At 43.3% G+C, this 26,968-nt stretch overlaps 1 protein-coding gene and 1 long non-coding RNA gene across 4 annotated transcripts in view; one reads left to right on the top strand and one right to left on the bottom strand.

Annotated features, from left to right (window-relative positions):
- Positions 1-2,832: 2,832 nt before the first annotated feature.
- CLEC3A (C-type lectin domain family 3 member A) lies at positions 2,833-26,309 on the bottom strand. 3 transcript variants are annotated; one of them, XM_044987171.1, is made up of 5 exons: positions 26,297-26,309; positions 9,114-9,205; positions 7,874-7,950; positions 5,666-5,749; positions 2,833-4,282 (listed from the first exon to the last, which is right to left on the bottom strand). In XM_044987171.1, the coding sequence occupies exons 2-5, from the start codon at positions 9,146-9,148 to the stop codon at positions 3,891-3,893; spliced, it is 588 nt and encodes a 195-aa protein (XP_044843106.1). In that variant the 5' UTR covers positions 9,149-9,205; positions 26,297-26,309; the 3' UTR covers positions 2,833-3,890. The 3 variants fall into 3 exon arrangements, with proteins under 3 accessions (XP_044843106.1, XP_044843107.1, XP_044843105.1); XM_044987172.1 differs by lacking the exons at positions 9,114-9,205; positions 26,297-26,309 and adding an exon at positions 8,403-8,456; XM_044987170.1 differs by lacking the exons at positions 9,114-9,205; positions 26,297-26,309 and having other exon boundaries at positions 7,874-8,164.
- Positions 20,537-26,968, top strand: part of LOC123349261 — a 38,020-nt gene continuing 31,588 nt past the window's right edge. The window contains exon 1 of the long non-coding RNA XR_006573437.1: positions 20,537-20,629. This is a non-coding gene — a long non-coding RNA (uncharacterized LOC123349261). The remainder of the gene's footprint in view (positions 20,630-26,968) is intronic.

Raw genomic sequence — 26,968 nt, 5'->3', positions numbered from 1 at the left:
GGACAGGCTTGTTCCCTTATCAGGCATCAGCCACCCACCCCCTAATGCTAAGTCACCCTGGCTTCACGCAGGGATAGAATCACAGTTAGAGGAAAAGCAGGAGAATGTGGCAGTTTGTGCCTTGCTGGCGCACTCAGACCCTTTACTGGCACCAGGTGGTCCCTGCATTAGGGAGGCCATGCAAGCCCTCTTGGAGGGAGAGGAGCAAGGAGGTGAAACTGACTCTGTTTTCTGTGGGGAGAGGGCAATAGTCACTTCTGTGCAATTGCTACATAGTATCTACAAGATGGGGTAGGCTGGGTGGAGGAGTGAGGGTGGGGGCAATGGAAGAAGATTGTCTGTGCTATTTAACAAGGTCCTTCTAGGACTCGCTAGTCACTACTAGATCCACAACTGCAAAGCTCCGTGCAGCTCATCAAGTGACCTATTTCATGGATGTGAGTGAATGGGCGGAGAGGAACACTCTTTGCTTTGGCCCAATTACCGGCAATTGACTCTTACCATCACTCTGTTTCCTCCTCTTCATCTATCCCAACTCCTCTCTCTCCCCTGCCCACTTCCTGCTGCCCACCCTCAACTTCCTGCCAGTCATTCCATTCTCTTTGCCCTGCCTTTTTCACCCCATCCTTCTGGTCTACTTCAGATATCCCAGTTATTAGACAAAGCATCTGGCTGCCAGTGTTACGACCTAAGTCTGAGTCCCCCATACTGCCTGTAACTTTGTGAACTAATTAATTGGCACAGATGTCTGTTTGTTTAACAAAGTGTATGACATCTGCTGTATATGGAAAAATGTCCCCCAGTAGTGTCCATAACCAGTTTATATTGCTATTACCTAAAGTAAATGGATGAAAATTAAGTAGAAATAAAGAGTAACCCCCTTGGAATTTGGTAGGTATTTGTGTTACTGCACATGTGAATAGGTTTCCAAAACTGTGATGAAATTACATGTTGAACATAATGTAGTTTAAGCTATATTTATATAATTAACTAACCCAATGAACCAGCACTCAAGAGGCCATATCAAACTACTGTAGGGCTCTCCATTTATTTAAATCACAGTTTATAAACAAAACCAAAGGGGGACCATAGCATCTGCTGAGCTTAATAGAGATGGATAGATCCTGATAGCCTGCTTTGCTCCCATAATTTAATTCAGAGGATGGCTAGCAGGGTGGACAGTTAAGCGTCTATTGCAGGTTCCTCGTCTAGGGAAATAATGATTTCACCAATGAAGATGCAGTAATAATAACTATTCATGTATAAAATGGTTCTATATGTACAGGTATCATTGCCCACTATTGATCTCTGGAATGGAAGGGGGCAGCTGTTTGCTAGTACACAGCAACATGACACAACAGGCTAAAGATGAGGAGAAAAGCTTATCTGATTGAAAGTTTAGGAGAATTTAGTTAGCCAGAATCTAACTACCTACAGTGAAATCTGCCTACAGAACTCACTTATTCTCACTACTCTTGTGATAAGGGCTATGGACAGCAAAAGACTAGATGAGGTCAGGATTTTGGTGTAGCATCTCACCTGGAAGATGTCAGTTCCTTTACTGCCGTACTGGAATGCTGGATCAGTGAGAAGAGTGACACCTATCAAAAAGGACTACCCCATTTCCTGTTGCAGCATCTTGCACTGTCTTTGGTGGTCTCCCAGCCAGGTGCCAACCAGCTCTAATGGTGATTAGTTTGTGAGAAATTATGTGACCTGGCTAGAGAAATCTGTGGGTGAGCAAACCATTTACCCAAAGGTATCACATTCCACTTACAAATACTAGTGATGGGCCCAACTGGAAGTGGAACCTCCACTCCGAGTCACTGACACCCAGCAATGCAGGTAGGGTGGTACGGTCCAGTACACCGTACCAGCAAGATATTTATAGGTGGTGCGACGTACCAGAAAGAAGAGCAGCAGAACACGACTGAAGGAGCTGAATGGCCCCATGCCAGCAGCTCCTCCGGCGCAGCTGTACCACGCCCAGCCCTTCCATGCAGGGTCTCTTCCGTCTGTACAGCAGCAGCCCTGACGGAGGACAGGGCTGGAGAGGGCGGGGCTGGGGTGGTACAGCCGCCGGAGGAGCTGCGGCTCCACATTCTGCTCCTTTCCCCGCTGTGGTTCCAAAGGACAATGAGAGGAGGACAGAGCTCCCGCCTCCCCAGGTAAGGGGTGTGGATCCTGGGAAGCGGATGGGAAGAGCATGGGGGCCCCGGGCTGGGAGCGAGGAGGAGTCACATGGAGTGTCATGTGAAGAGGTCACCTGCTCCTGGTGTCCCCCCGGCCCCCGTACCGGTAAGAAATGGATTCCATTTGCATCACTGCTGACACCAGACCTGCTGCATTAGCTTTGGTTCTTGGTTGGAGCTGAAATCAGAAAGGGCCTATTTTCTATATCTCTCATGTGACTTCAACAGCATCAAACTCAGCCCAAGATAGCAGAAATGTCACAAGAACAGCTGAACTCTTATGATTTCTATTTTTCTGGCCCAGAGTCTTGCAAGATTTTGGTGACATTAGACTCTGATCCTAGCCCAGATTTGGCTTTGAACATGAATCCAAGCCCTATCCTAAACCTAATCTGTGTCTGACCCCTGTCTTCTCAATGCATCTTGAGCAAAGCCCGCCTTAAGTACTCGATATTATGGAATAGCAGCTTCACTCAGCCTCAGTGTTGATGGAATTCTCTCTCTTACAGGATGTATACACAATATTTACAGAGAACCACAATACATGTAATCTTGTACATTTTATCTCCGAAATGCTGATTGTACATGTCTTCATGTTCTCAAAAAAAACTCAACAACCCACTAGTGAATTATATGTTTGATTTATTAGCAATTAAAATGTATTGTATAATTAAAAGGAAAACTAAGAGTTGGCTTCCAAGTAACAGAATTCAGGTTCTAGGATGCAAGAGGTTATTTGCAAACTGCATTGTATATACCACTAAGATAAAGTATACTTGGGTGATGCAAAGCAAAGTATATGGCTGGCTTCTTTTTTTCTATCATTTCCATTTCTCTATACATATAGGACTTATTTACAGTTCTTTTGAAAGATTAAGAATAGCAAAAAATAAACAGTGTAATTCCTCCACTTCCAAACATCAGGTGCTTAACTGGAATTTGCATGTAAACAAGTCAGGGCAGAAACACAAAGACAATGTTTTCCAAATGACAAGTACATACAAAAGATTTCCACAGCTGGCGTTTCATGATGTCTCGATCGCTAGTGGGAATATTTCCCCCACTTTCTAGGAATGTGTCATTTTTAACTCCATAATCTTTCAGAATAATATCAGCTTCTATTCATTTTTTTCTTCCTTTAGATCAAAATCTTATCTCAGAGCTACGTTGTTGAGCTCCAGCAGATGAATTCCATCTATTTTCAGTGGTTTATACACCACTAAAGTTCTGCTTAAGCTTCCATAGCCTCATGCTGGCAAACTTCACTCTCTAGTGAATGTTCTATGTACGGAACTTTCATAAATATTGACCGGAGTTCTGGAGGGGGTTCGAGCAAACAGTAATCTATAGAGATATGTAGTGTGGGTTTGAAAGATGGATTTTGACTTTATGATGTTGATAACATGAACATCGGACTGTGAGAATATGGCAAAATATGATGCAATACATCTCAAAACAAAACGTACAGCATATGTGACAGTTGCATGGTGAGACACCTCACTAAACACAACCTTTTTAGCAGTTGAATGGAAAATAAATTAATAAAGAAAATTCCTGCCTGAGGGCAAGGTTTGTGTATTGTGGAAGATGTGCATTTTAATAAGTATTTTCAATTCACCACTGTAAGTAGGAGGAACTACTAACATGCAAAACCTGCACATTAATAACTAAATATTGGTTCAGCTCATGGGAATGGAATTATGGGATTAGAAATTCACAAATATATCTTTTGACAGTACGGCAGACTTCATCCCCCCACTTGCCTTGAGATGACTGGGAAAACAAGACACAGTTTTCACGCTTTCCCCCATTTGGTTGGGAGCGATCCCAGTTGAAATAGTTTAGAGCCATCCCATTGACATCAACAAATTTCCCTTCGTTTACCATGTCGGTGATACCCAACCAAAAGTCTGCAAGCCCTGGCAGACTTTTCTTGCCATAGTCTCGAAGGGAGCTGGTTTCATCATTGTCTCTGGGGATAGCCAGTGTCCCTCCCTTGGCTATGCAGTCTTCATTGGCTTCATGGAAATGCTTGGCACCTTCAGATGCCAGGTAGCACTTCTTATGGATCTTTGTTCCACGAAGACAGACTGTGAATAGATATGGTTGAGCATGTTGATTAAGAAACAGAGTCACATATTAGAATAGGGTCTGGACCAGTTCTAGGGGCAGGTGAACAGGGCAGCGCCACTCAGCTTTTGTTTTTTATTTTGTGCATTTGGCTGCTCGTGGGCAGGTTTGTGGAGGTAGGGAGACCACCAAGAACATTTTCTGCCCTGGCTGGCAAAATGGCCAGGGATGTTCCAGAACAGAGTTGACATTTTAGTGGGAGATTTTCAAAAGCCCCTAAGGGAGTGAGGCCTACAAGTCCCACTGAAAGTCAATGTGACTTGTGATCTTAATTTCAGAAGGGGCTATTGAAAATCCCACCTCTACGCTTTTTATATTAATCTACTTGGGTCACCATTCTCAGCCTGGATCCAGCCAGGAACGTAATTTCCTCAGGATTATTTATGCTGTTGTTTGAGACCACACATACACACAAAGACGGTGTAGGCCTGTTTGTTTAATTTTTTTCCCCCGTAAATAGTCCCTACTGCCAACTTTACACATTTGGCTTCACCTCATCGGGTTCATAACATATGCTGAGGAGAAATGGATGTTTGTATTGTTGGCAGAGCTGGTTTAGTTGCCAGGAAGTTGGTGTATTCCTGGCTTCACACCAAAGACAAGGATCTAAAGGTCTTTTCATACTTGTGACATTTAAGTGCCAAAGTAAAGTGTGTTATGTATTAGCTACGCCTAGGGCCTAGTAAATAAATTCAAGACAGCAAGTGCGAAAGGGCTAGTTACAGTATGTCCTGGTCGTCAGATATTGATTGGAAATTCATAATTCAAATCTCTGTTTGGGCAATTGATAAATATTGTCACTAGAAAGATAACGTACAGAGGACCTAAACTCTTTAGGGCTTCATTTCCAGTCACTTTTTCCACCATCCTCCTCCCTTCAAATGCTAATTTCAAGTGACCCAAGGTGATTTAAAACTAGAAATGCCTTTTAAAAGAGAGAGATTACATTCAATGCTTGATTTGCACAATGGTCTCATTTATTAAATCTTATTTATTTTTGGCTATGCTTCCCTATGTGCTAATAGACCACGAGGTATGCCAGCATGGCTCTTCCAAAGTCCAGGTCATTGCTGGCTTCATCAAGTGGAAGATGTTGGCAACATCTCAGTGACATGTTGCTAAGGAATCCCACTTGTCAAAGAAGTATGATTCCTCATTGAACATTATAGTGGGGGCAGGAAATGTTTGGTTTCACTGATAAAATGTTTAGTGACATTTAGTTGATTTAGTTGGGGATTGGTCCTACTTTTAGCAGGGGGTTGACTAGATGACCTCCTGAGGTCCAACCCTGATATTCTATGATTCTATTTCCTGGTAAAACAGACTAATAAAACATGTTTTACCTGTCTGAAGTGCCTGCATTTCTTTCAGGGAGTTTACTTCTTGCCACAGCTTGTCAATCTGAGTCTTTAGATCACCATCCTTTTCTTAAGAGAAAGAATGAATGAATAAATATACACATTCAAGAATATCTTTAAATCAGAAGCCCTGTTAAAATATCATGGGCTTCTGCAGGTATGAGATTTGCATAACTCTTTAGTTGGGAGAAAAATCATAGTAATTACAATGTTCAGAGACAATCAAAATGCTATAATGCAATAAAATTAAGTAGCAATCATTTACATGCCATAAAATCACAACATCAAAGCAATGCAATTCTAATAATCAATATAAGCCAAAGGAAATGTTCACCTGGGTCAGACTCACTTCTCTGTGACACTAGTGCACCTTCTTCCATTGAAATCAGCGAGATTATACCAACACAAAATTTATGCAGGATGAGAATAAAGCTACAAATATTCATAAACAAATACATTGCATATTTAACTATTTTAAAATACATAGGTTTAGTAAAATTAATTTCCCAAGATTAAGTACAGTATAATATTAATATGGCAGCTTGCTATTTTGTCATTGGTTTCTACTGAATTGCATTTTGGGCTCTCTTTAGGTAAATTCCAATGCACTCTCATGGTAGTTCACGTATTCCAACTTTTTAATGTGTTACTGAATTATAAATTCAGACTATTGCTTAGAGATCAGTCATTATTGTACTAGGGCTGCTGACGAGATTTGGTTTTGGCTGTACATTTGAGGCCTGGTCTATGCTAAATGGTTAGGTTAATGTAAGCTGCATTACATCAACCTTGCTGTGGAAGTGTCTTCACTTAAATTTGGCTCCCCCCAACATAAGCGCCTCTCTACAACAATTTAGTAACACCACTTCCCCAAATGGGGTAGGGTCAAGGTCGATGAAATTAGATCAATGCAGGGTCAATGTAGTCACTGAGTTACTTCCGTCAACTTTTACTGACTTTCAAAAACCATCCCACAATGTCCTACACTGACAATTCAATTGGTACAAGAACTCCTGGTGTGGACACGCCCTGCTGACACAAGGAGCCAACTGTGCACACACACAAGCGATTTAATAACTACAGTGGCTGTATTCATATGTAAGTTAGATCGACATAATGCTGTAGGTTGGAAATGTTGAGAGTTTGTTTTCATGGAATTTTCGCATTGAAAACTATATTTAGTGATTGGGCTACAACCTGCCTTATGTATTTGTCTTGATAAAAGAACCCCAAACAATCCCAAAAGATGCTGTGGCAGACATTTTCAATTTTGGGTGTCTAAAGTTAGTCACCTAAATAAAAAAGGCCCGATGTTCAGATTTACTTAGCTACTGCACAAAAATGCACATGGGTTAAAATAGGAATCAGGGCTCCCAGATACCATGGTAATGAGCATGGTGGAAAACCCTCAAAACTAGACAGATAGATTCATGAGAAGGGAAAACAAATGCCATATAGTCTCCTGACTTTCAGAGTAGTGTGAGCATAGTAAGAAATGGACTTGTGTAAGCTGCTTACTTTTCACTGACTAATAAGTAAATATTCACCAACTGTGTAATCTACATTATGCTTTCTAAAAAATGGGAAGTAAGTTTAAATTAAATACACACATTTCCCAGCATTCAAGGTTTTTGTCTTTGCTCTGCATATGTTTAGCGGGAAACTATACCTTTCTCACCAATTCATTCTGGCTTCTTTTGTCTATCATTGTACAACACTCCTAAAGAATTAGAATAGAAGAATATCCTACAAATATCCCATTAAAAAGTTACAAAAAAACATTCTAGGTCATGGAAAATAAATCTCAACAAAAATCCTTGGGAGTCTGTTAGTTTCTTCAGCTTGTTTTGATCAGATGCACACGATATTCCATTCTTGGTGATATCCATTACATAATACATAACTGAAAATCATGGGCCAAACTGAGATCTCATTTACAACTCAGAATCCCAAATAAAGTCAATGGAGCTGAGAGGACGGTATTTGGCTCTCTACCCTATATTTATGTAATACAGTTTGGCACATTACACTACACCCAAATAACGTATACAAAATCTCTCTAGACAGAGTAAATATAGGCACAAATACCCTTTGATAACACATTTTAAAAATAATATTAACCACTGGTTCAAATAATATTTAAGAGTATTGTAAATGCCCGTGGCATATACCCCCCCAAATTAAACTGATTACCTTTCACTCGACGTTTACTGTGCTTTCTGGCTTTGAACTTGGAAGCCTGGCCAGTAGCTTGATCCAGCAGTAGTATGCTAATGAGGAGAAAAATTAGAAGTCCAGTTTGTGCCATGTCTCTTTTCAAAAGCTAATAAGAAGCTTCCAGAGCGTCTCTATAGCAGCTAAGAGAGCAAATCACACAGCCACAGCTCAATATGAACTGCCTGAGGTCAGCTTTATAAAACTGTAGTGATAGAGTTGGCTGTACTCCTAGCTTACGAAATGTGTTTGATGCTTCAACTGGCTTCAGCATAAGGTACCCCCTTGTTCTCATTTCTCCTCTTCAACTGGTTTCAGCTGGAACAGATCAATTTTACGAGCGTATACCAGAACTGAACAATTTATTTGTTTTGCTGTCAGTGAACTCCATTTTTCAGGAGTAATTTTTAAAACTTTGAGGATGAATGTCATGGAAAAGCAAATGGGCGTTCAAGAAACATACATCTGTGCATTGTCACTTTCAAGGAGATACAGTCAGACTACTTACGTGAATGTCATAGAAACATTTAGCAACATCCCCATCCAGCTTCTTGAAAATAGGTCTGGCCTAAGCCAGTTAAAGATAGACAATGGACATGATCCTCCTTCCATTGAGGTCAATGGGAGTTTTGCCACTGAGCTCTTTAGCAGCAGGACTGAGCTCTGTAGCTCTCCAAGGGGTTTTGGTCACTTTCTATGAAGGGTACATTTATCAATAGCATACAATGGGTTAATAGGTGACTAATAGATGTTACAAGTTTACTGACATGAGTAGTATGTGTTATAGACTCGGGTTGGATTGGGGGGGGAAAGTCTTGGTACTCTTCCAGCCTCCTCCCCCACAATAAGCACTTCTCATTTGAGTCATCAAAATCAAAGGTCTCTCAGTTAATTGAGGTCCACGGCGCTCTTTAAATCAGGCTTCCCTGGGTGGTCTTGACTATGCCCACGGAATCTGCTGTCCTCCATAGGCTTGGATCCTTCTTGATTAGAAGGAAAAAAAAATAAGCGGTGGCACCTCCTGCCCATTTGTGGCACAAAAATGAGATGTTGCCCACAAGGAATTGTGCAGATCTGTGACCCGGCTTCTCCTCTTTTACATGAGGAATGGAATAGCTAACTGTGTTGATGTTCAGACAATCATCATTGGGTGTCTGGGTTCACACCTCAGGAAGATGAATGGGGCCATTCACACCTGTTGGAGCTGTTTCAGACTCACCTTGAGATCTTTGCACGGCTACATTCCATTTCCATTTGAGAGGTTTTCTTCACAACCAGAACAGCTGGGGGTGCGGGAGAGTGGTAAAAAAGCTGCGATTCAGGAGAACGAGATAATAGTTTCAGAGATGTGCCTGTATAGTGCATGGATCTGTTTCCAAGCCCTGGTTATCAGGACATCAGGAGAAGGTGTTAATGATTGCTATAAACAACCTGTTTGACTCTAACAATCCATAACACTTGATTAATCATTAAACCATCTATTAATAATTAATTAACCCTTTAAAAACTATTTATAAATGTACCCTTAATATAAAGTATGAGTAGGTCTCTTTAGCCCTCTCGCCAGAGGAGCTAGGCACTTTGCAGTTATGTTAGATCAGCATAATGAAGTCTCTGTCACAGTATCAGAGGGGTAGCCGTGTTAGTCTGGTTCTGTAGAAGCAGCAAAGAATCCTGTGGCACCTTATAGACTAACAGACGTTTTGCAGCATGAGCTTTCGTGGGTGAATACCCACTTCTTCTTGCATCTGAAGAAGTGGGTATTCACCCACGAAAGCTCATGCTGCAAAACGTCTGTTAGTCTATAAGGTGCCACAGGATTCTTTGCTGCTTCTCTGTCACAGTAACGTTAACTCCTTGGTGGTGTTCTTAAATATCACTGCACAACAGGGTCCTGTAGTAGTGAGCATTCTGACATACTGCTGACCAAGTACAAGACAAAACATATAGTCTGCCTTGAAAACATAGTAGGTAAGTGTGATGGCTGCCATTTAAGCTGTCACACCAGAGACTGAACTGTCAACTACTATAGCTGAAAGCATGAGTGTCTACAGCATGAGCTAAAAAAGCCAAGCAACCAAGCTGAGAACTGTAACAGACTCATATCCTCTGTGGATCAGGTACAAAGGGAATCATACATTTCAATAATTTCATCAGTGACTTGGATAATGAAGTGGAGAGTGCACACAAAATTTGCCACACTGGGAAGGGTGCAGGCACTTTGAGGATAGGACCAGAATTTAAAATTACCTTGATAAATTGGAAAATTGGTCTGAAATCAACAAGAGGAAATTCAATAGAGACAAGTGCAAAGTACCATACTTGGGAAAGAAAAAATAAATCAAATGCACAACTACAAAATGAGGAATAACTAGCTAGGCAGTAGTATTGCAGAAAAGGCTCTGGGAGTTATACTGGAACACAAATTGAATGTGAGTCAACAATGTCATGCAGATGCGGAAAAGGCTAATATCATTCTAGAGTGTATTAACAGGAGTGTCCCATGTAAGAAACTGAGATAAAGGTTCTGCTCTATTTGGCACTGGTGAGGCCTCAGCTGGAATATTGTGTCCAATTTTGGGCACCCTACTTTAAGAAAGTTGTGGACAAATTGGAGAGAATATACCCGTAGTCTGGATGGAGTTATATCAGTGTAAAGGTGCCTTATGCCAATATAGTTTATTTTCCTTCCCCTAGAGGACTACACTAGATGGGTACAAGCACCTTTATGTTGGTGTAACTGCATCCATGGTGTGTGTGTGTGTGTGTGTGTATTGCTTTAACTATACTGGTATAGTTAAATCAGTTCAGCTTGTGTGTTTAGACAAGGTCTTATGATCACCTCCAACTTGCAAAAGCCATAATCCACGATATTGTTCAGTGACCCAGGTGGGTTTTTAGAAGCAGTTTTCTCAGTTTGTCCGTACTTGCTTTCCAATAACAGGGTCATTCAGAAAATGAGATAGCTTTGTTTATAGGACCCTGCAGGTTGGTCCATGGAGGCTGCTCAGGGTAGAAAGTATGCCCCATTGGCAGTCAGATCTTTATCTGCTGCTGCAAACTGACTTTGAATAACCCATTCTTAGCCTCCACTGTGTATATAACAGGTTTGTGGAAACAACATGCAGTTACACATTGAATACTAAGAGATCTATGTGGAGCTAGACTTGGATGCTGGGCTCAGCTCCTGAAATAGGTGTGGATGCACAAATAATTTCCTGTTGCATGGAATAAGAAGTTACTGTAAAGGATGGTCATGTCATTCACTTATCTTCTGAGTTGGTAGAGTGGCAAATAAAACACAGCTGGTGAATAGACCTTTTAAGACGGTGAATGCATTGATCTGTTCAAAGGAAAGCTGTTCAAATATTGCTTTTTGGCCAATTATGTTTTACTGTTAGTCTTTAAGGTGCCACCAGACTCCTTGTTGTTTTTGTGGATACAGACTAACGTGGCTATCCCCTGATACCTGAGGTTTACCACCTCCTCCAGGTCTTGGAGCTAATAGATTACTATGTGCGTCATGTTGTTGGTGGCACCAGGAATAGCCCAGTATTAACAGAAGGGTGGAAAACAACAGTGCCAATGAAGGCTCCCTGTATCAGGCCTCTGCTTGCCTGAACCGCTTCCATGTTTAGACTTTAATTAACCCCACAGGCCAGATGGAAAGAATGGAATGTGTGGCAACTAGTTATCAGTGCAACACTGATACCAGGAGGCAATTATAAAGCCTGCTTGCACCTGGCTGAAGGGAGTGAAACAAAATAACCGGTCGGGAAAAAGTTACTAACGAGCTAAAGTGGTTTTTGCCAGGTATGATTTAACCTGTTTAGTGTAATTGTTACTTTATAATGTATCTGCTATATGGGAACTAGAAGGGAGGGAAGAAGAGGGGGGGAAGGGGGGGCTGGGCAGTGGGGGTAATAGAGATGCTTAGCTGAAATCATGTATAAAGAGAAAGAGCTGCTTGTATGGGGTGTGCTTGATTTGAGACTTGTCTGTCTCCAAGTACCGTGCTTTGAGATCTCAAATAAACCTTTGTTTGCTTCTCCACCTTGGTGTGTCTATTGGAGCGAGGCACACCGGGCAACGAACCACTGTTGCTGTCGCCTCAGGCCTTTGTGCCGGCAACAATGTCATGCTTGGACAAAATGTGAAACTGACATGTTGTTGCAATAGCTATTTCTGGAGTTACAGTAAGTTGTTTTCCAGAGTTTCATACTCTGACAAACAGGACCAATATAGGCTTAGATAGAAAAGCTCTTGAGTTTGTGGCCAATTGTCTGTTGTAGAGAGAATCTGAAATCTGTCAAGAATTACACTGAGCCACTGCCAACCTGTGGAATTTCAAGTGGCACAGCCTGAGAAACTAACATGGTAGATAAAAGTAGATAATATAAAGCTGAGAGTGAGGTCTCTTTCCCTATCATAGTTCTCTCTCCAAATGTCATTTCATGACTATCCAATGTAGAAAGCATGGAGTACACTGGATAACATACACAGTACTTGTTTCAGTTAAATGTAACAGGTTTGCAAATTCTTCAAGTCACTGAATAAGTCATGCTTGGAAAACTACTGTATGTTTCAATTTCTTCAGTCCCCAAAAGCCTTGTAAGTGCCTTTTTGAAAGATCTGAGCTCAGACCAAGCAAGCATAAGGAGAGATTATGGCTGATATCCCAGAACTAGGAAGCAGCACATGGATACTGACTAAATGAAGTTGTACGTTTGGAAAAAGGATGGCTCAACCTCCTAGTGTGTGAGGTTTTGTAAATGTGATTAGCCATATTCTGGGTTTGCACAGGGAGGGTGAGATGGATAATCTTCTTTCCTGTCATGTTAACCCATTCTTTCCAGGAAATTTTCTAGTTAAAAAGAAGACTGTGCTATGTATTAGAGATAGAGGGGGAGCAGGATTTTTACTACACAAAGTAGGATGCATAGCAAGAATTTGTCTGCTCATACACTGAAGACTAGAAAGACCCTGAACACAGACACTGGCTAGATGAAGAGTTATGGGCACTAATTTAAAATGAAAGAATCTAAGAGTATTTTAAGTTTCTTTCATGAATATTTTGTGTCATACATAAGGTCCCATATTTGGGCCTTTTCTAAGGCAACTATCACTGTCCTATCTAGGTGGCCTAGAGTATTGTATCCTTATTCCTTCAATTCTCTTGAATAGTCAGAATATAGCAGGGGTTCTCAAACTTCATTGCACTGCAACCCACTTCCGACAACAAAAATTACTACATGACCTCAGTGTCCTGTATTACTCTAGATTCTAGAGTCTAGAATCAGGGACGGTGTTAGGGGGTGGTAAGCAGGGCAATTTTCCGTGGCCCCATTCCACAGGCAACCAAGTGAAGCTAAGTTGCTCATGCATGGCTTCAGTCCTGAGCGGCGGGGCTTGGGCTTCAGCTTCTGCCTCTGGCAGCAGGGAGTCCAACACTAGCCCTGGTGACCACATTAAAAGAAACTCACGACCCGCTTTGGGGTTGCAGCCCATGGTTTGAGAACCATTGGAATGTCAGTATAACGGGGGTGGTGGAGCGGGAAGGCAATGTTAGTCAAATGGAGTTGCAGAGAGTCACCCAATAAATATGAAACAATGTCAGGCAATTGCATTACATTGTAGCCTCTCATGTCATGTTGTGTTGACAGGGATGCATTTTTGCAACAGTTCAAACACGTAACTGGAATGTCAGACCATTTGCTGTGTGCCTTTGTGAATCGCTATCACTCTTTGCTGATGAAGTGGCTTTGTAGCACTGCCAGGATGAAAATCGCTGAAGGAGAGAGAATGACCATTTCCATGAGGATAGTGGCAACTAGGATTTTTGCATAAAACATCTTCTCCATAGCACAAATATTTCCAAGTCGCTTTCACCTTTGAAATGCAAGTGCATGGTTAAGCATAAAATTTGACTAGGTAAAATGTACATTTTACCATCAACCCTCAGCTCCTCTCCTGGGATAACTTGTATTTCAGAGACTTGTCTCATTGCTGCTCTATGAACTGGTCAGCTTGGGAGCATGCTGAAGCACAGCTGGTAGTAGCACCTTCACCTCGGACACCTATTACATCCCACCTGCTGGGCATCTGATTCCCTCGGGGCCAAATTGCTGGCAGGTGTGAGAACCTGCTGCTCATCAAGACTAGCTGTGAGTTTGATTTTGATTAGTGTGTCATGAGGAGGAGGATCAAAAAATGTTGGCTGTTCTTCTGGTTTCAGAGAATGGGTGGCCCAATGTGAGAGTATTCCACCAGCGCTCAACACCAAGGTTGAAGTGAAAAGTCTTTTTCTATTAGAAGCCACCAATGGATACCCTGTTCTTCCTTAGGAAAGCATAAGTTTGCTGGCTATCACCTGATTTTTACCAGGTGCCTGATGGGTCTTGTTTGGCATTCATGTTTTCTCTGCCTCACTGTATTTTAAATTTTTCCCATATCTCAAATTTATTATGGTACCCTTCAGCCAAATGAAGGGCCTAAATCTTCAGAGTGCTGATGCCTTTCAATACCCCTTGAAGTTTGCAGTCAGGGTTGAGTATACTCAGCATATTGAAGGATTTTTCCCATCATACCACAGGTTCTGCTTAGATATTGTACTGGATTTTGCTAAATAAACCTAATTTTTGAAAGCCAAATGTGAATGTCAATCACAATGCACTACCACGGTCACATGCTACAGGACAAATATGAAATTAAAGAATTACGGTTAGTTTAAGTTTGGTTAAGAAAATGGGTTGTAAAGAAAGGCCCTGAGTAGTAAGCAGGAGGAAGGCCTTGAAAATAATTAGATACAAGGCCGGAAGGAGTGAAGTCGAGAGGACATCTGGTTCAAAGAATAACTAATGGGATAAGGAGAAGTTTGTGAAGAGAAGTCATGTGACCAATAGAGGTGGCTGCAAATGGTTTTAAATAAGACAAAGAGTATCTGTCTTCAAATAAACCAGCACGGTCCTTCCAACCCACACACCACTGTTGCAGCCTATGTGAACTCGGTGCAATGGAAAAACTGGTGGTCAGTAAGAAGGAGGGGAGGAAAGGCCTTGAGAAGAAAGGAGGTTGTAAATTTTATCTGGATTAAGACTGGTAATAAGGGTGAACTGTCTCCAATTGGTTTTAAGCTGAAGTCAGTATTTGGGGATGACATCACTTGTTTGTTGCAGGGTATAAAAAAGTTAACTCTTAAAGGGTTCACTGCTAATATCTGCCTGAGCACTCTGGAGTCACCAATCTGGGTCTAAGCACCCCTTGGTTTAGCCCACTTGTATCTTGATCAAATGCTTGTAAATGTTGTGTCACTGTTTGGACGTAGTAAATTGCTTAATATTTAGGCTTTTAAAAGGCATGTTTAGAGCAATTGTATAAAATACCATTTGGCCTTTGGACTTTAAGGAATTTTTATGGTTAAATTAGTATTGTGGTAATACCCTGCATAAATGATAATTCCAACAGTTTCCAAACACTGTTTTTGTTAGGCTAAACCCTGCAGTGTAACGTCAAAAAGGACATATTTTATTACATCGTGTTCCAGAAGAGAATTCACTCACAAATAAAATGAGTATTTGTACCATATAAAATGCATTGTTATTTCCACAGAACTTGCTGAAATCTTCAATCAATGGCTTCCATTTTCTACTCAGCCAGTTTTAATGCACTAAATATTTTTTCTTGGTTGCAGTAAACATTTTAGTGGTTGTCACACAACTCATTTCTCATTGGGGCCCGGACTGCACAATTAAGTGACCATTCTGCAGACTGTCCCTGAACTCTTGTGCTATGTAGTTGGAGAGGAAAAACACCAGAAGTAATTTTCCATCAAAACATTTCTCTGCTGATTAATATGTGAAGTATTCAAATGGAGCTGAATACCCAAACAAACTCCTGCAGACTGGAGACCTCATGCACAGGATGTGGTTTGGGTTTTCTGTCCCAAACCCCCAATTTTTACATTTTTTTAAATCCTGCATTTTTGGGGAAGGCTGAATTATACCCTCTTTGGTTGTTAAAGATAAAATGGAACTTTGTTTTTTCTTCTTTAAGGAGAAGGAGAGTTAGGATTAAAAGTAAAGCCTCTGTTTCTTTGCATTCCAGGTGCAGTGAAGAAGCTGAATGGAGTCTTTTAAAATGCTGCCCCTTCTGGCTTGGCAAAGATTCCAGGCCTGCTTGGGACTTACTGGCGGCACCTCAGTTTGTTTAGACCTAGGTTTGGATTTTTTTTAATTTTTATTTTAAATAAGCAAGGATGACCCATTGTGTTAATTTCTCCCCTGTAACGTGTGGTGCTTTCTTTCCCTTCCAGGAAATGATCTGAGAATTTCAGACTCATGAAGTTTTCGTTTTTTCTATCTCAAAATTGTCCCGGCCTGGCACTGCTGCTATTCCTCCACAGTTAGGCAACTTCCAGGCAAAGTGGTGGGAATGAATGTTTAGCTTCAGTAAACGAGACAGAGGACAGCTAGTCACATATGCACATGTTCATGAAATCTGGTGGGATATTATCCTTGTGAACTCCCCCTCTTGAGCAGCTAACTTAACAGTGCAGCTTGCCTCTTGCCAGAGTCCAGTCAGAGTGAGATAAATGTGCTGGCTTGTTTGGACTGCTTTCCCACATGGGATTTGGTCACTCTGGACTTTTATTTAAGCTTTAAGAGCAGGTCTTCTCAAGTATGTGGTCATTTCTCCCTTTAGCAGCTGCATCCTACAGAGGATACATCATCCATACCTCTTAGCACCACAAACTTCTTCAGGCCTGTGTTACACCCATAAGGCCTATGTGACCACAGGGATATGTAGGGAATAGATGAGGTCTGAGACTCCTCCGCAGCTGTGGCTTTGTTAGAGTTCCTTTCAGGGTCCCAACAACCCTACTGTTCTTACCTGGCCAGCAAGAGTTATTGTTAGTGAGAACAAACAAACAACACCCCCTATCCCTCTTGCTCATTGGGCATTGAATGCCCTGCCTGTGGCAGCCAAGACAGACCACAAAGTTTCAGCTCAGGGCTATCACTGGATGAATAGCTGACATCAGCTTCCAGTGTTCCTATAACCCAGGGATCAGCAACCTTTGGCACGTGGCCCTCCAGGGTAAGCCCCCTGGTGGGCTGGGCCAGTTTGTTTACCTGCCGCATCCGCAGGTTTGGCAAATCGCAGCTCCCACTGGCCGCAGTTCGCCGCTCCAGGCCAATGGGGGCTGCGGGAAGCGGTGCGTGCTGTGTGCCAAAGGTTGCCGATCCCTGCTATAACCAGCACCAGTTTAAAGCATAGCCACTATACGTTGGTGTACAGGTCCCAAGTTTTGGAGTCATGTGATGAGGTCAGAATCTCAGCTTTCATTTCACATAGTCTGACATCATGACTGGAATGAAACCTCTGCAGTGACATCTGCCCGAGTGTGCAGATAGCCTGGAGCAAGAGTTCTGAGAGGCGTGAGTTGCCTCCTGCATCTCAATGGGGTGTTAACTCCACGACAAAAAACAACAAAAAGAAACCACCAAAACAAAACCTTCCCTTGTGGATGAGGGATGAAACCATGTCACTTTATGCACTACTGGAAGGTACTGAGATACTACAGTGACCTCATGGTGCTGCATCTCCAGGGGCAGGTGAGGATTCCTGCTGCTGCCCCTGCTAGTTCTGACCAGAGGAGGGGCCTTGATGCTGAAGCAATAGGGGCCCTATGCTACTGCCCCTTCCCCTCTGAGGGGGAATGCCCCCACCCAATCCCACTATAGGGCCAGACAATAGTGTGGGGGGAGGGCCTCAGGGATGGAGACCCAATGGGCCTAGGTTTGGTATACCTAGGCCCTGGACTGCCTTAATCCAGCCCTATTTATAACATGGGTGACATCTAGCTGTGCGGAGTTTGGCATCTAGCATCTCTAAGGCCCAGATCCACAAAGGTATTTAGGCTCCTCATTTCCCTTGAAGTCAATGGAAGTAAGAGCCTAGAGGCCTGATCCAACACCCAGTGATGATTGTAGGGAGATGCCATTCCAGGGCACTCTGCAGGCACTCTGCCACGGTTTCCCTCAGAGGTTCTCAGAAATAAGCCACTCACAGAAGTGCTACTCCCCCCTCTCTTGGGATCTAATTTGTTCAATACAATCCATCCCTCTTTCACCCTTTGCTAGGTGCAGGGTTTCCATAGAGCTCCTTTTGGAATGTGCAGTTTTAGTCCTGGCTGCCCCACCCTTCAAACTCACCCCTTTAGATCAGGGTTTTACAGTCTTCCTCCCAGGGCTGGGGGCTAGCTGCACGCTTGCTCTTCCTAGGCTCCCAACCACAGCTTCCTCAAGCCACACCTTGACTGAGCTTGGAGTCTTCTTTTAAATTACCTGCCCAGCCACCTGACGGATCCTTAATCTTTCCCAGGTGGGTCTAATAATCCCAAACACCTGTTTGTGTTGCCTCGGCGATATGTGAGTCTTGTCCCACCCACTGTATAAGGATTATGGTCCTGGGGCTCTTAAAGGAACAGTGGTCTGGGTTTTCCTCTAGCTTTCCCCTCACAGTCATTAATTGGTCCCCAGATCCAACTTCCTCTGTCCCAGAGACTGCTTCATTCACTTTCCTGGACACATGGAATGGGGTAGCTGCTGTCTCAAGCTACCGCCTCTGACCTTAAAAGGCCAGTCCCCCATTATAATGCCAATGGGGCGGGGGGGGGGGGACATCACTGGGCATTGAGTCAGACCCTTAGCAATACATTCATTATTCTAGAACTCTGGCAATTGTGTCTGCAAAATTCTAGAATGCTGACAAATACATCAGTGAAACATCAGGAATCACATTCCCATTTACCCTAAGGCCCCTGTACACCACTCTGTCAGGGGGAACGGGGACTTACAATGGATGTAAATGTAATCTACTCCCACTTCACAGTCCCTTCACATGGCCAGAATGGTGTAAAGGGGCTCAGTATAAAGGAGAATCTAGCCTTTGATTTGTTCCAATTTTTTTTATAGCTGTCGTTTGGATTTCTATAGTGGCAAATGAGGGGGTGTGCTGTGGTGGGGGAATGTGTGTGTTTGGGATTGTATATGTTGATTGTGCTGTAGAGTGGGTGGTTGTGTTGATTTAAGTCTCGGGGCATTGCTGGGATGATTTGCTGTGTTGATTTGTGTGGGTGGCAGTTGGACCTAGTAACCCCGCATCTGTGCAGTCTCCCTCATATGACCAATGTAATTGTTGCAAGAAAATCAAGTATAGGGGAAGAATCGTGATACGTTGAGTTATCTTTGATAACACAATGGTCTAGGACTCTTAGCAAGACTCAATGGACATTCTAGGCTAGGCTTCGGTGTGACTCAGTGACATTCCTGGAATCTTATTAATATAGATTACTACAGCTCTCACTAACAGTCCGATTTGTCTATTTATAAATTATGTTCCTTTCCAGAAATGCTGCCATCTCATGGAAGCTCAGGTGTATAACATGCCCTCCAATTTTCACATCTGCTATGGTCACTATGGGCTTTTATAGTGGAAATCCTTATAAGTTTATTTTAAATGCACTGCTCTATGGAAGGTTCCCAGAACATTTATATGGTATAAATATATTACATATCACATCAAAAGCATGCCCTCAATTTTACTGATTATCCTTATGATACAAAAATCTTTGAAGGCCTTTTCAAAATCTTGGTGACTTCCCTTTGCTTAATCTAGCTTGGGCATTTAGTTATCATACTGGATAGCTGGGACAGCACTGCCTGGTGGCTCGACAGCTCTTGTGTGGCTGGATTTCAAGGCAGCTAGCATCTGTGGTGGAAACCGGAGAGAGATGTGGCCACTAATTGATGAATAGGTTTAGGCTGTTTCAGAAATTCCATTGATTTACAGACCTTAGCATTTATGACAACTCTAGAATTACTTAAATGGGGGCTGAAGAAGTCTTCATGACAGCCAATTCAATTGTACATGATAGGAAAGATTCATCTGAAGTTTTAGGAAAACTAGATGTACTCTCAGACAAAAGTGTGATGACTGACAGACAAATAATCTCCCCAGGATGCGGGCTAAAAGGTGCCCAGGCAAGCACGAGGCAGAAATAGCTGCTAGCCAGGGAAAGGAGGGCATGAAAACTGCCTTATCCCCTGAAACATCTAGAAGTTTGGTCTCTGTGGTAGAGCGGGAGGAATCCTGTAACAGCCCATTTGCACACAAGAGTGACTGCTCAGAGGGCTCAGGGCTGTTAAGGGGACAGGATTCAGTCTGTAGGGACTGTAGTCATGCAAGACAAGAATGCAACTTCTCAACATTTTGTTGGCTGACATGGCATACTTCAAGCAGTAGCTATGTGGTCCACTTTTCTCATTTATTCCTGGACGCCTTGCGCTTCACATATAATGCAACCAAAACCATATTATATGTTGTATCGTGCTCTTTTGCATTGCAGTTTATGCGTATTTCCAGTAGATGGCTTAAGAGACCTAAGAATAACTGAGTACTCAGTCCATGATTTTGTGCTGCTAAACCCACCAAACTGAACAGAAAAGGCCTGACTCCTTTCTCACTGGTTTGCACCAGGTTAATTCCACTGAGGTTTATGGAACCACTCCATATTTATACCAGTGTCAGTCAGTAAGTGGAGCGCTGGGCTTATGCTGTATTGTATATTCTCCAGACAGTTCTTCAGTGCATGATCTCTGGTTGCAGAGATAGCCAGAAGGATGAACACCTTCCTGGGATCCAGGGATATTTCACACATGGGGAAAAAAATAGGTGAGCGATGCTTTCTGTTGTTGTTAATATTGTTCCCTAAACAAATACCTTGATTGCAGTGCTTGTTAATCAACTTAATCCAATGCTGTGACACGATTTCAAGAGTGCTCACTTGTGTATATGGCAATATGACAGGCTGGTTATTGCCTAACCTTTAATGAGCCCTGTGATTGCTGGATCAAAGTTACTTGTCTGCCGCTCCTCTCACGATATTGCTATGGGAGAGCACACACGTGCCAAGACTTGACGCTTAAGTTGTTACCCACATTTACAGAAGACACGTTAAATCATTATGAGGCCGTACCCCCCCCCCTCCAAAACCCAGGCCAAGCTCTTGGGCTGGATGCTGGGGTCTACCGTGGAGGAAGTAGGAGTCCTTAAGCAAAACCATGGGGTGGCTGGAGCAGCCTCCCTGGCCCAGGAGTGGGCAAGGAGCTAGAGGAGGCACGTAGCGAGATCCCTTGGTGCAGCCACTCTCCTGGCCCAGTCCCAAATGCCTTGTGTGCATGGCCAGGCTCCATACCAAAAAAGGGCACCTACTAGGGCATGGCTTTCCCCTCCCTGCTATCAGCCTTCTGTGGTGGTACCATCCCAGCTGTGCTGCAAGAGGGCCCTCCTCACCGGGAGGAAGGGTTTGCTCTCGTGAGCCAAATCCTCGCTGAAGTCAACAGGGGTTTTGTCTGAGTGAGGCCAACAGGATTTAACCCTCTAGTCTTACTTTTTACTCATTGGAAACATCTGTGTGTCAGACAGGAATGGTCTTTATCAAGACAGTCCCTTTGCAAAACATAATTCCAAGAAACAAACCAATCCTTCTAAGGAAGGGCTAATGAATTCATACTCTCAGCATTGAACCTATAAGATAAGTATTTGCGCCTTAGCTTTATATATCTAATGCCTTTTACATTTGGGAGCTTAATGCAGCTGGCTTGGCTGGCATTTTTGCAGTCTTTGATAGAGCAGAGTTTTGAGAGTCTCTTTAGCACATAGGAACCAGTCCAGCAATGATTGCAAAGTAACATCTGTATTCTCCGTACAGAGATTTTCCATTTCATACATCACTTACTTCACAATTTGCTCCAGTGGCTCCTCAAAAACCAATACCTACTAGTTCAGGAGCCTCAAGGAAAACAAGCAGCTTTTGCCAACATCAGGATTTGACCTTAACACGTATTTTACTGAAAAACAGAGAATTAAATAAAATCAAGTCAATGCAATGTTGAATATATTTATTAATCAGTTGTTCCCTGAATTGTAAATACTAGAGCTACAACAACTGGGTTAACTTAAGGTGGCAATAGTAAGATCTTTGGGGCAGAAATTATCTTTATGTTCTGTGTTTATCCAGTGCCTAACACAATGGAGTTCTGGTCCATGACTGGCGCTCCCAGGCACAACAATAATACAAATAAATAATAATAAAACATAATAATGATCCTCTCTCCAGCAAAGTCAGTAGCAAAACTCCCATTTATTTCAGTAGGAACGAGATTGGACCTAATTTACCATCTTATTGGGGATAAAGCAGGAAGCTTAATAATTATAACAATAATTATTAATCTTTTTATTAGGTCTGTGTTTGCTCTGTTGGCCCAATGATTAATAAACAGAGCCCTGTGAAACAACATTATTCAGTGATGGAATGTTGAGCTAGAAGGAAGCTCAACCATCTCCACATGAGTCATATTAAATATTATGTGTTATTAAATTAAAGCCACAATGCCAGCACAAACACTGCTGCCTAGATAGTTCTGAAATAACACCAGTGTCCTGCAAGTGAACTGTGTGAATATGTAAAGCCAATATCATGTAGCACAGTCTGGAAGGACCTTGAGAGGTCATCTAGTCCAGCCCTCTGCACTGAGGCATGACCAAGTATACTTAGGCCATCCCTGACAGGTGTTTGTCTAAGCTGTTCTTTAAAATACTCCAGTGATGGGGATTCCACAACCTCCCATGGAAGCCTGTTCCAGAACTTAACTCCCCTTACAGACAGAAAGTTTTTCCTTAGATCAAACCTAAATCTCTCTTGCTACAGATCAAGCCTACCTTCAGTGCACATGGAGAACAATTGGTCACCATCCTCTTTATAATGGCCCTTAACATATTTGAAGGCTGTTATCAGTCCCCGAATATTGTTTTCTCAAGACTAAACATGCCCAGTTTTTAAAAACCTTTTCTCATAAATCTGGTTTCCTAAACCTTTTAACATTTGTTTTTGTTTCCTCCCTGTGGACTCTCTCCAATTTGTCCACATCTTTCCTGAAGTGTGACACACTACTCCAGCTCTACTCACTACTACTCTACTCACCAGAGCAGAGTAGAACAGGACAATTACCTCCAGTGTTTTACACTCCTGTTAATATACACCAGAATGATATTAGCCTTTTTTGTAACTTCATCACATTGTTGACTCATCTTCAATTTGTGATCCACTATAACACCCAGGCCCTTTTCAGCAGCACTACTGCCTAGCTAGTTATTCCCCATTTTGTAATTATGCATTTGATTTTTTTCTTCCCAAGTGTAGTACTTTTCACTTGTCTTTACTGAATGGGTATCTATTGGCATTGGTATCTAACGCCAAACAGGTGACTGTGTGCAGATCAAAGTTCCCTGGGCACTTTTGTAGGATAAAAATTTAGTCTGACACCTTTGGGCAATATGTACCCTTCCCATGACTGCTATGCTCCGCACCATTTCATATACACAGGGAATCATTTCAATCGTGCTAGATGTAATTCTTTGGGATTAAAGCCCTCATAGGGTTAATATTTTACATTTCAATATATAATGCTATTTTCCATCTGAGGAGCTACAAACACTTTGCAACAGTTCAGTAAACCTCACACTATGGGGACAAGTCAGGAAGCTTGGAGCTGAGATCTGATTTGAATCCAAACTTTGCCAAAGTCTGGCCATGTTGGAACTGGGGTTCCAGCTTTGGCCCCTCTTTACCCAGGACACCCGCAGGGAGGTAGTGTGTTCAAGTCCACCCTGTTGTGACTGTCAGGAAGGACAGCAAAAATGGTGGTAGTTAGGTAATAAATGCCAAATTCAGCACTGAGCCATCCCATTCAATGCGTGTAAGTAAAAAATTTAGCCTATTGTTTCTAAACTAAGTCTAGGGTAAGTTATTTCATTCTTTGCTCTCCAGATGCAACTTACAGATTTTGAGTGCAACTTTCAGCTCAGAGCATCGTTTCCAGCAATACCTTCCAGTTAGCAGAAGGGCTAAATTCAAAGGGCAGCTATGGCCTTCTTGGGAATGGCCTGGGGGACCAGGGAGGTCTTGAGTCTATTCCCATCTGTGCTACTGACTCACTGTGTGGCCCTGGGCAAGTCCCTTAGCCTCATTGACCCCTTCTAGAATGGAACATAACAGTGGAACCAAAATGCACTGTTGAAGGAAACGCAGCCTTTTACATGGAAAATAATAAGGTTACTGGTGAGTCATGAGCAATTCAATTCCAAACCCAAATGTGAAATGCAGGCCCTGGAGGGGAAAAAATAGCAATGAGAGTGAAATTACAGAGAACTTATCTGCCAAAGCAAACTGACATTGACAGGGAATGAGAAGGAAATCACTTCAGTCACCATCCATTCTCCTTGGTGTTAGTATTAAAAGAAATGCCCTCTCCTGTTGGAATCTCTGTAAAATCCTGTGCATCTGACATAGTTCCTTTTCACAGTACGATGCCTATATTGTGGCTGGTACATAAGGCTTCCCCGGGGTTTCACAATGCATTGCCTATGTTTCATGTGGAGGACCTCAGCTGTCTAGTCACCTGATGCAAGGGCAGCCTCACAGCTATTCAGTGGACTCCAGGCTATATATGCACAACCACTGTACAGGCATTCACTATAACTAATGTGTTTTCGTTAGTGGGTGTAGCTTTGCAGGTAGCTGAACAGTTTGCTCTGACATGGAGATGCTGCACCAGCTAAAGCTGCATTTTATTCCTTGAGGGTGTGTCTACATTGCAGCTGGGGATGTGCTTCCTAGAGCAGATAGACAGATGTGTGCAATACAGCTGGGGGCAGCTTGGGTAAAAACCTGTCCAGACCCCTGGGTAGGTGCTTGGCTAGCTAGCCCGTGTCGTTGCCTGTGCTACCCCTGGCTACAATGGTATTTTGAGTGTGCTAGCTCAAGCACGTCTGTCTACCCATTCTGGGAAGCATGCTCCCTTCTGCAGGGTAGACACACCCTAACTAACGTGATGTACGTTTGGGGGGTGGGGGTGTCAAGTAGAGGAATATGCAGTCATCTGTATTGCCAACTGCAGCTTATCAAGAAAATGATACTTGGTGGGGCAGCAGCTCTGGTCTGACAATGCGTTTCCTTTGCAGAGGCAGAGCAGTTTCTGAGAGGGTTGTAGGTCGCCAGGGGCTGATTGGTTGCTGCACTGGGAATGGAAGAGCGCGCCTGAGGTTAGAATGGGGAGTGGTGATGAGCAGGTGGTGAGGTCATGGGCACTACGAATGTTCGCACAGCTCTCAGAGCGGACTTGGCACCCGATAGTTGGGGAGAGAGGGCTCAGTCCTATGTGCTACAACTGCCCCCCTAGCTTCTTGTCTCACTACTTTTTTCCAGCCCAGTTGGTTTTTTCAGACTCACTGTACTCTGTCGAAGCGCCAGCTTCCCCACTCAGCACCAGAGGCTCCCAGAGCAAAGGTTAATTGTATCCAGGTCGAAGCCTTCCCATTTCCAGGCTGCAAGCGGGCAAGACAAAGCTCCCTCCCTTTTCCAGGACGCAGTAGAACACCCTCTTTCCCGCTCAGCTGAGGACCATAATTCCCCCCCAGGCTCCTCCCTTTCTTCTTCCCCTTTTTTATGCATGGCAGCTGGATCCTGCAGCGTCTGTTCTCCAACCATTTAACCCTGGCAGGCTGGCTTGCCACACTGCAGCCCTGCTAGATGGTGGCAGCATTGCTAACCTCAGATGTTCAAAAATAACGAGTGAATCCTTCTCTGCTCCTCCCCTCCCAATAATCTTAAGGCTGGGTCAAAAATCATGAGATTTAAACTGAGTTCATTTCCTTTGCCTTCTATTTTGGAGCTCTTTGGTTTTACTTGGGTCACATTTTATTGCTTTTCTCTGCAACCATGAGCGCTAAAATCTTACTTTTCTCTCTTTAAAGGGCAGCTAAGAGCCTCACATAATCACATGCCTCCAGGAGCAGGGGTTTTAAGAGAAACACCAAATATTATGGGATTTGTTAACCCTTCAGTTCTGGCCTTCTGTCCCCCTTGTCCAAAGTACCTACGGGGCCTTCTGCTATGTGGAGGGTTAATCTACCTCACCCCACTCTGTGGGGGTGGAGAGCTCACCCCCCCGCAAGGAACTGCCATGGAGTGACTATGCATAGGGCTTCCCAACTCCTGCGTGGCACAGACCAGTGCTCTGGTGTGACTCTGCTCATAGCCAAGCAGAGGAGAGATGTGGCTACAGCTCCACCTGTCAAACCTTCAATGTCTAGGGTTGAGTGGCAGCAACAGCTGCTCTAAAAGTCATGTCTACAGCAGCACCATTAGCATTATGCACTATTTTGTGGCAGGGGGAAGGATGTTTCCCATTGCCCCTTTTGGAGATCTCCTGCATGAGGCCGGTTTACTCAGGCTTTGAACAGATTTGGCCCCTGGAGCACTATTGCAGTGTTACATACATCTCGTTTTGCCTCATTGCCGTGCCGATGGAATGTTCTGTAGCCTCTTGGAAATGCTGCTCCTTTTGGGAAAAAGAGAGAGAGAGAGAGAGAGAGAGAGTCAGTTAAACTGCATTGCAAGAGCTGAACCCTCTCCCCGGAGATGAGGTGAGTCAGATCGCTAGTGCTGCTGTGAAGGAGGTGAGGACAGAACAACTCTGAGCCTGCACTGGAGCAGAACAGCCTGGCAGAGATTAAAGGAGACAAAGCCAAACCTCCTCAGCAAATCGCCCTGCAGCCTCCATTCCCCTGCTGCCTTTGGTTTGCAGGAATGAGTACTGGCTGGTATAGTTTGCACAGATTCACATGCCCTTTACACATCACATAACTTGCCATTTTCAAACAGTGAGGCTAGTCATCCTCCTTTGAAAGCCATGGGACCTCCCCCCCCAATATAGGATCCAGATGTTTTATCAGAATCTCCATTACTGCATGGTGCAGTCTTGGGGCATCTCAGGCTCCCAATTAGGGTCACTCTAGCTGTGGATGAAGAATCCTTTCTGGTAGCCATGCTGCAGAAAGGCTGGGGAGGATGGGTAGGAATCCTGCATGTCAATGCACACCTGCCAACAGAAATCGTGGGATGCACAGCCTTGTGTTTTACAGCCCTCCCTACTTCTCCTGGCAGAATCC

This window comes from Mauremys mutica, chromosome 14 (assembly GCF_020497125.1).
Source record: "Mauremys mutica isolate MM-2020 ecotype Southern chromosome 14, ASM2049712v1, whole genome shotgun sequence".
In the NCBI taxonomy this organism is placed as follows: Eukaryota; Metazoa; Chordata; order Testudines; family Geoemydidae; genus Mauremys; species Mauremys mutica.
The sequence above is the reverse complement of the archived record's forward strand: the minus strand, read 5'-3'. Positions and strand labels throughout refer to the sequence as shown.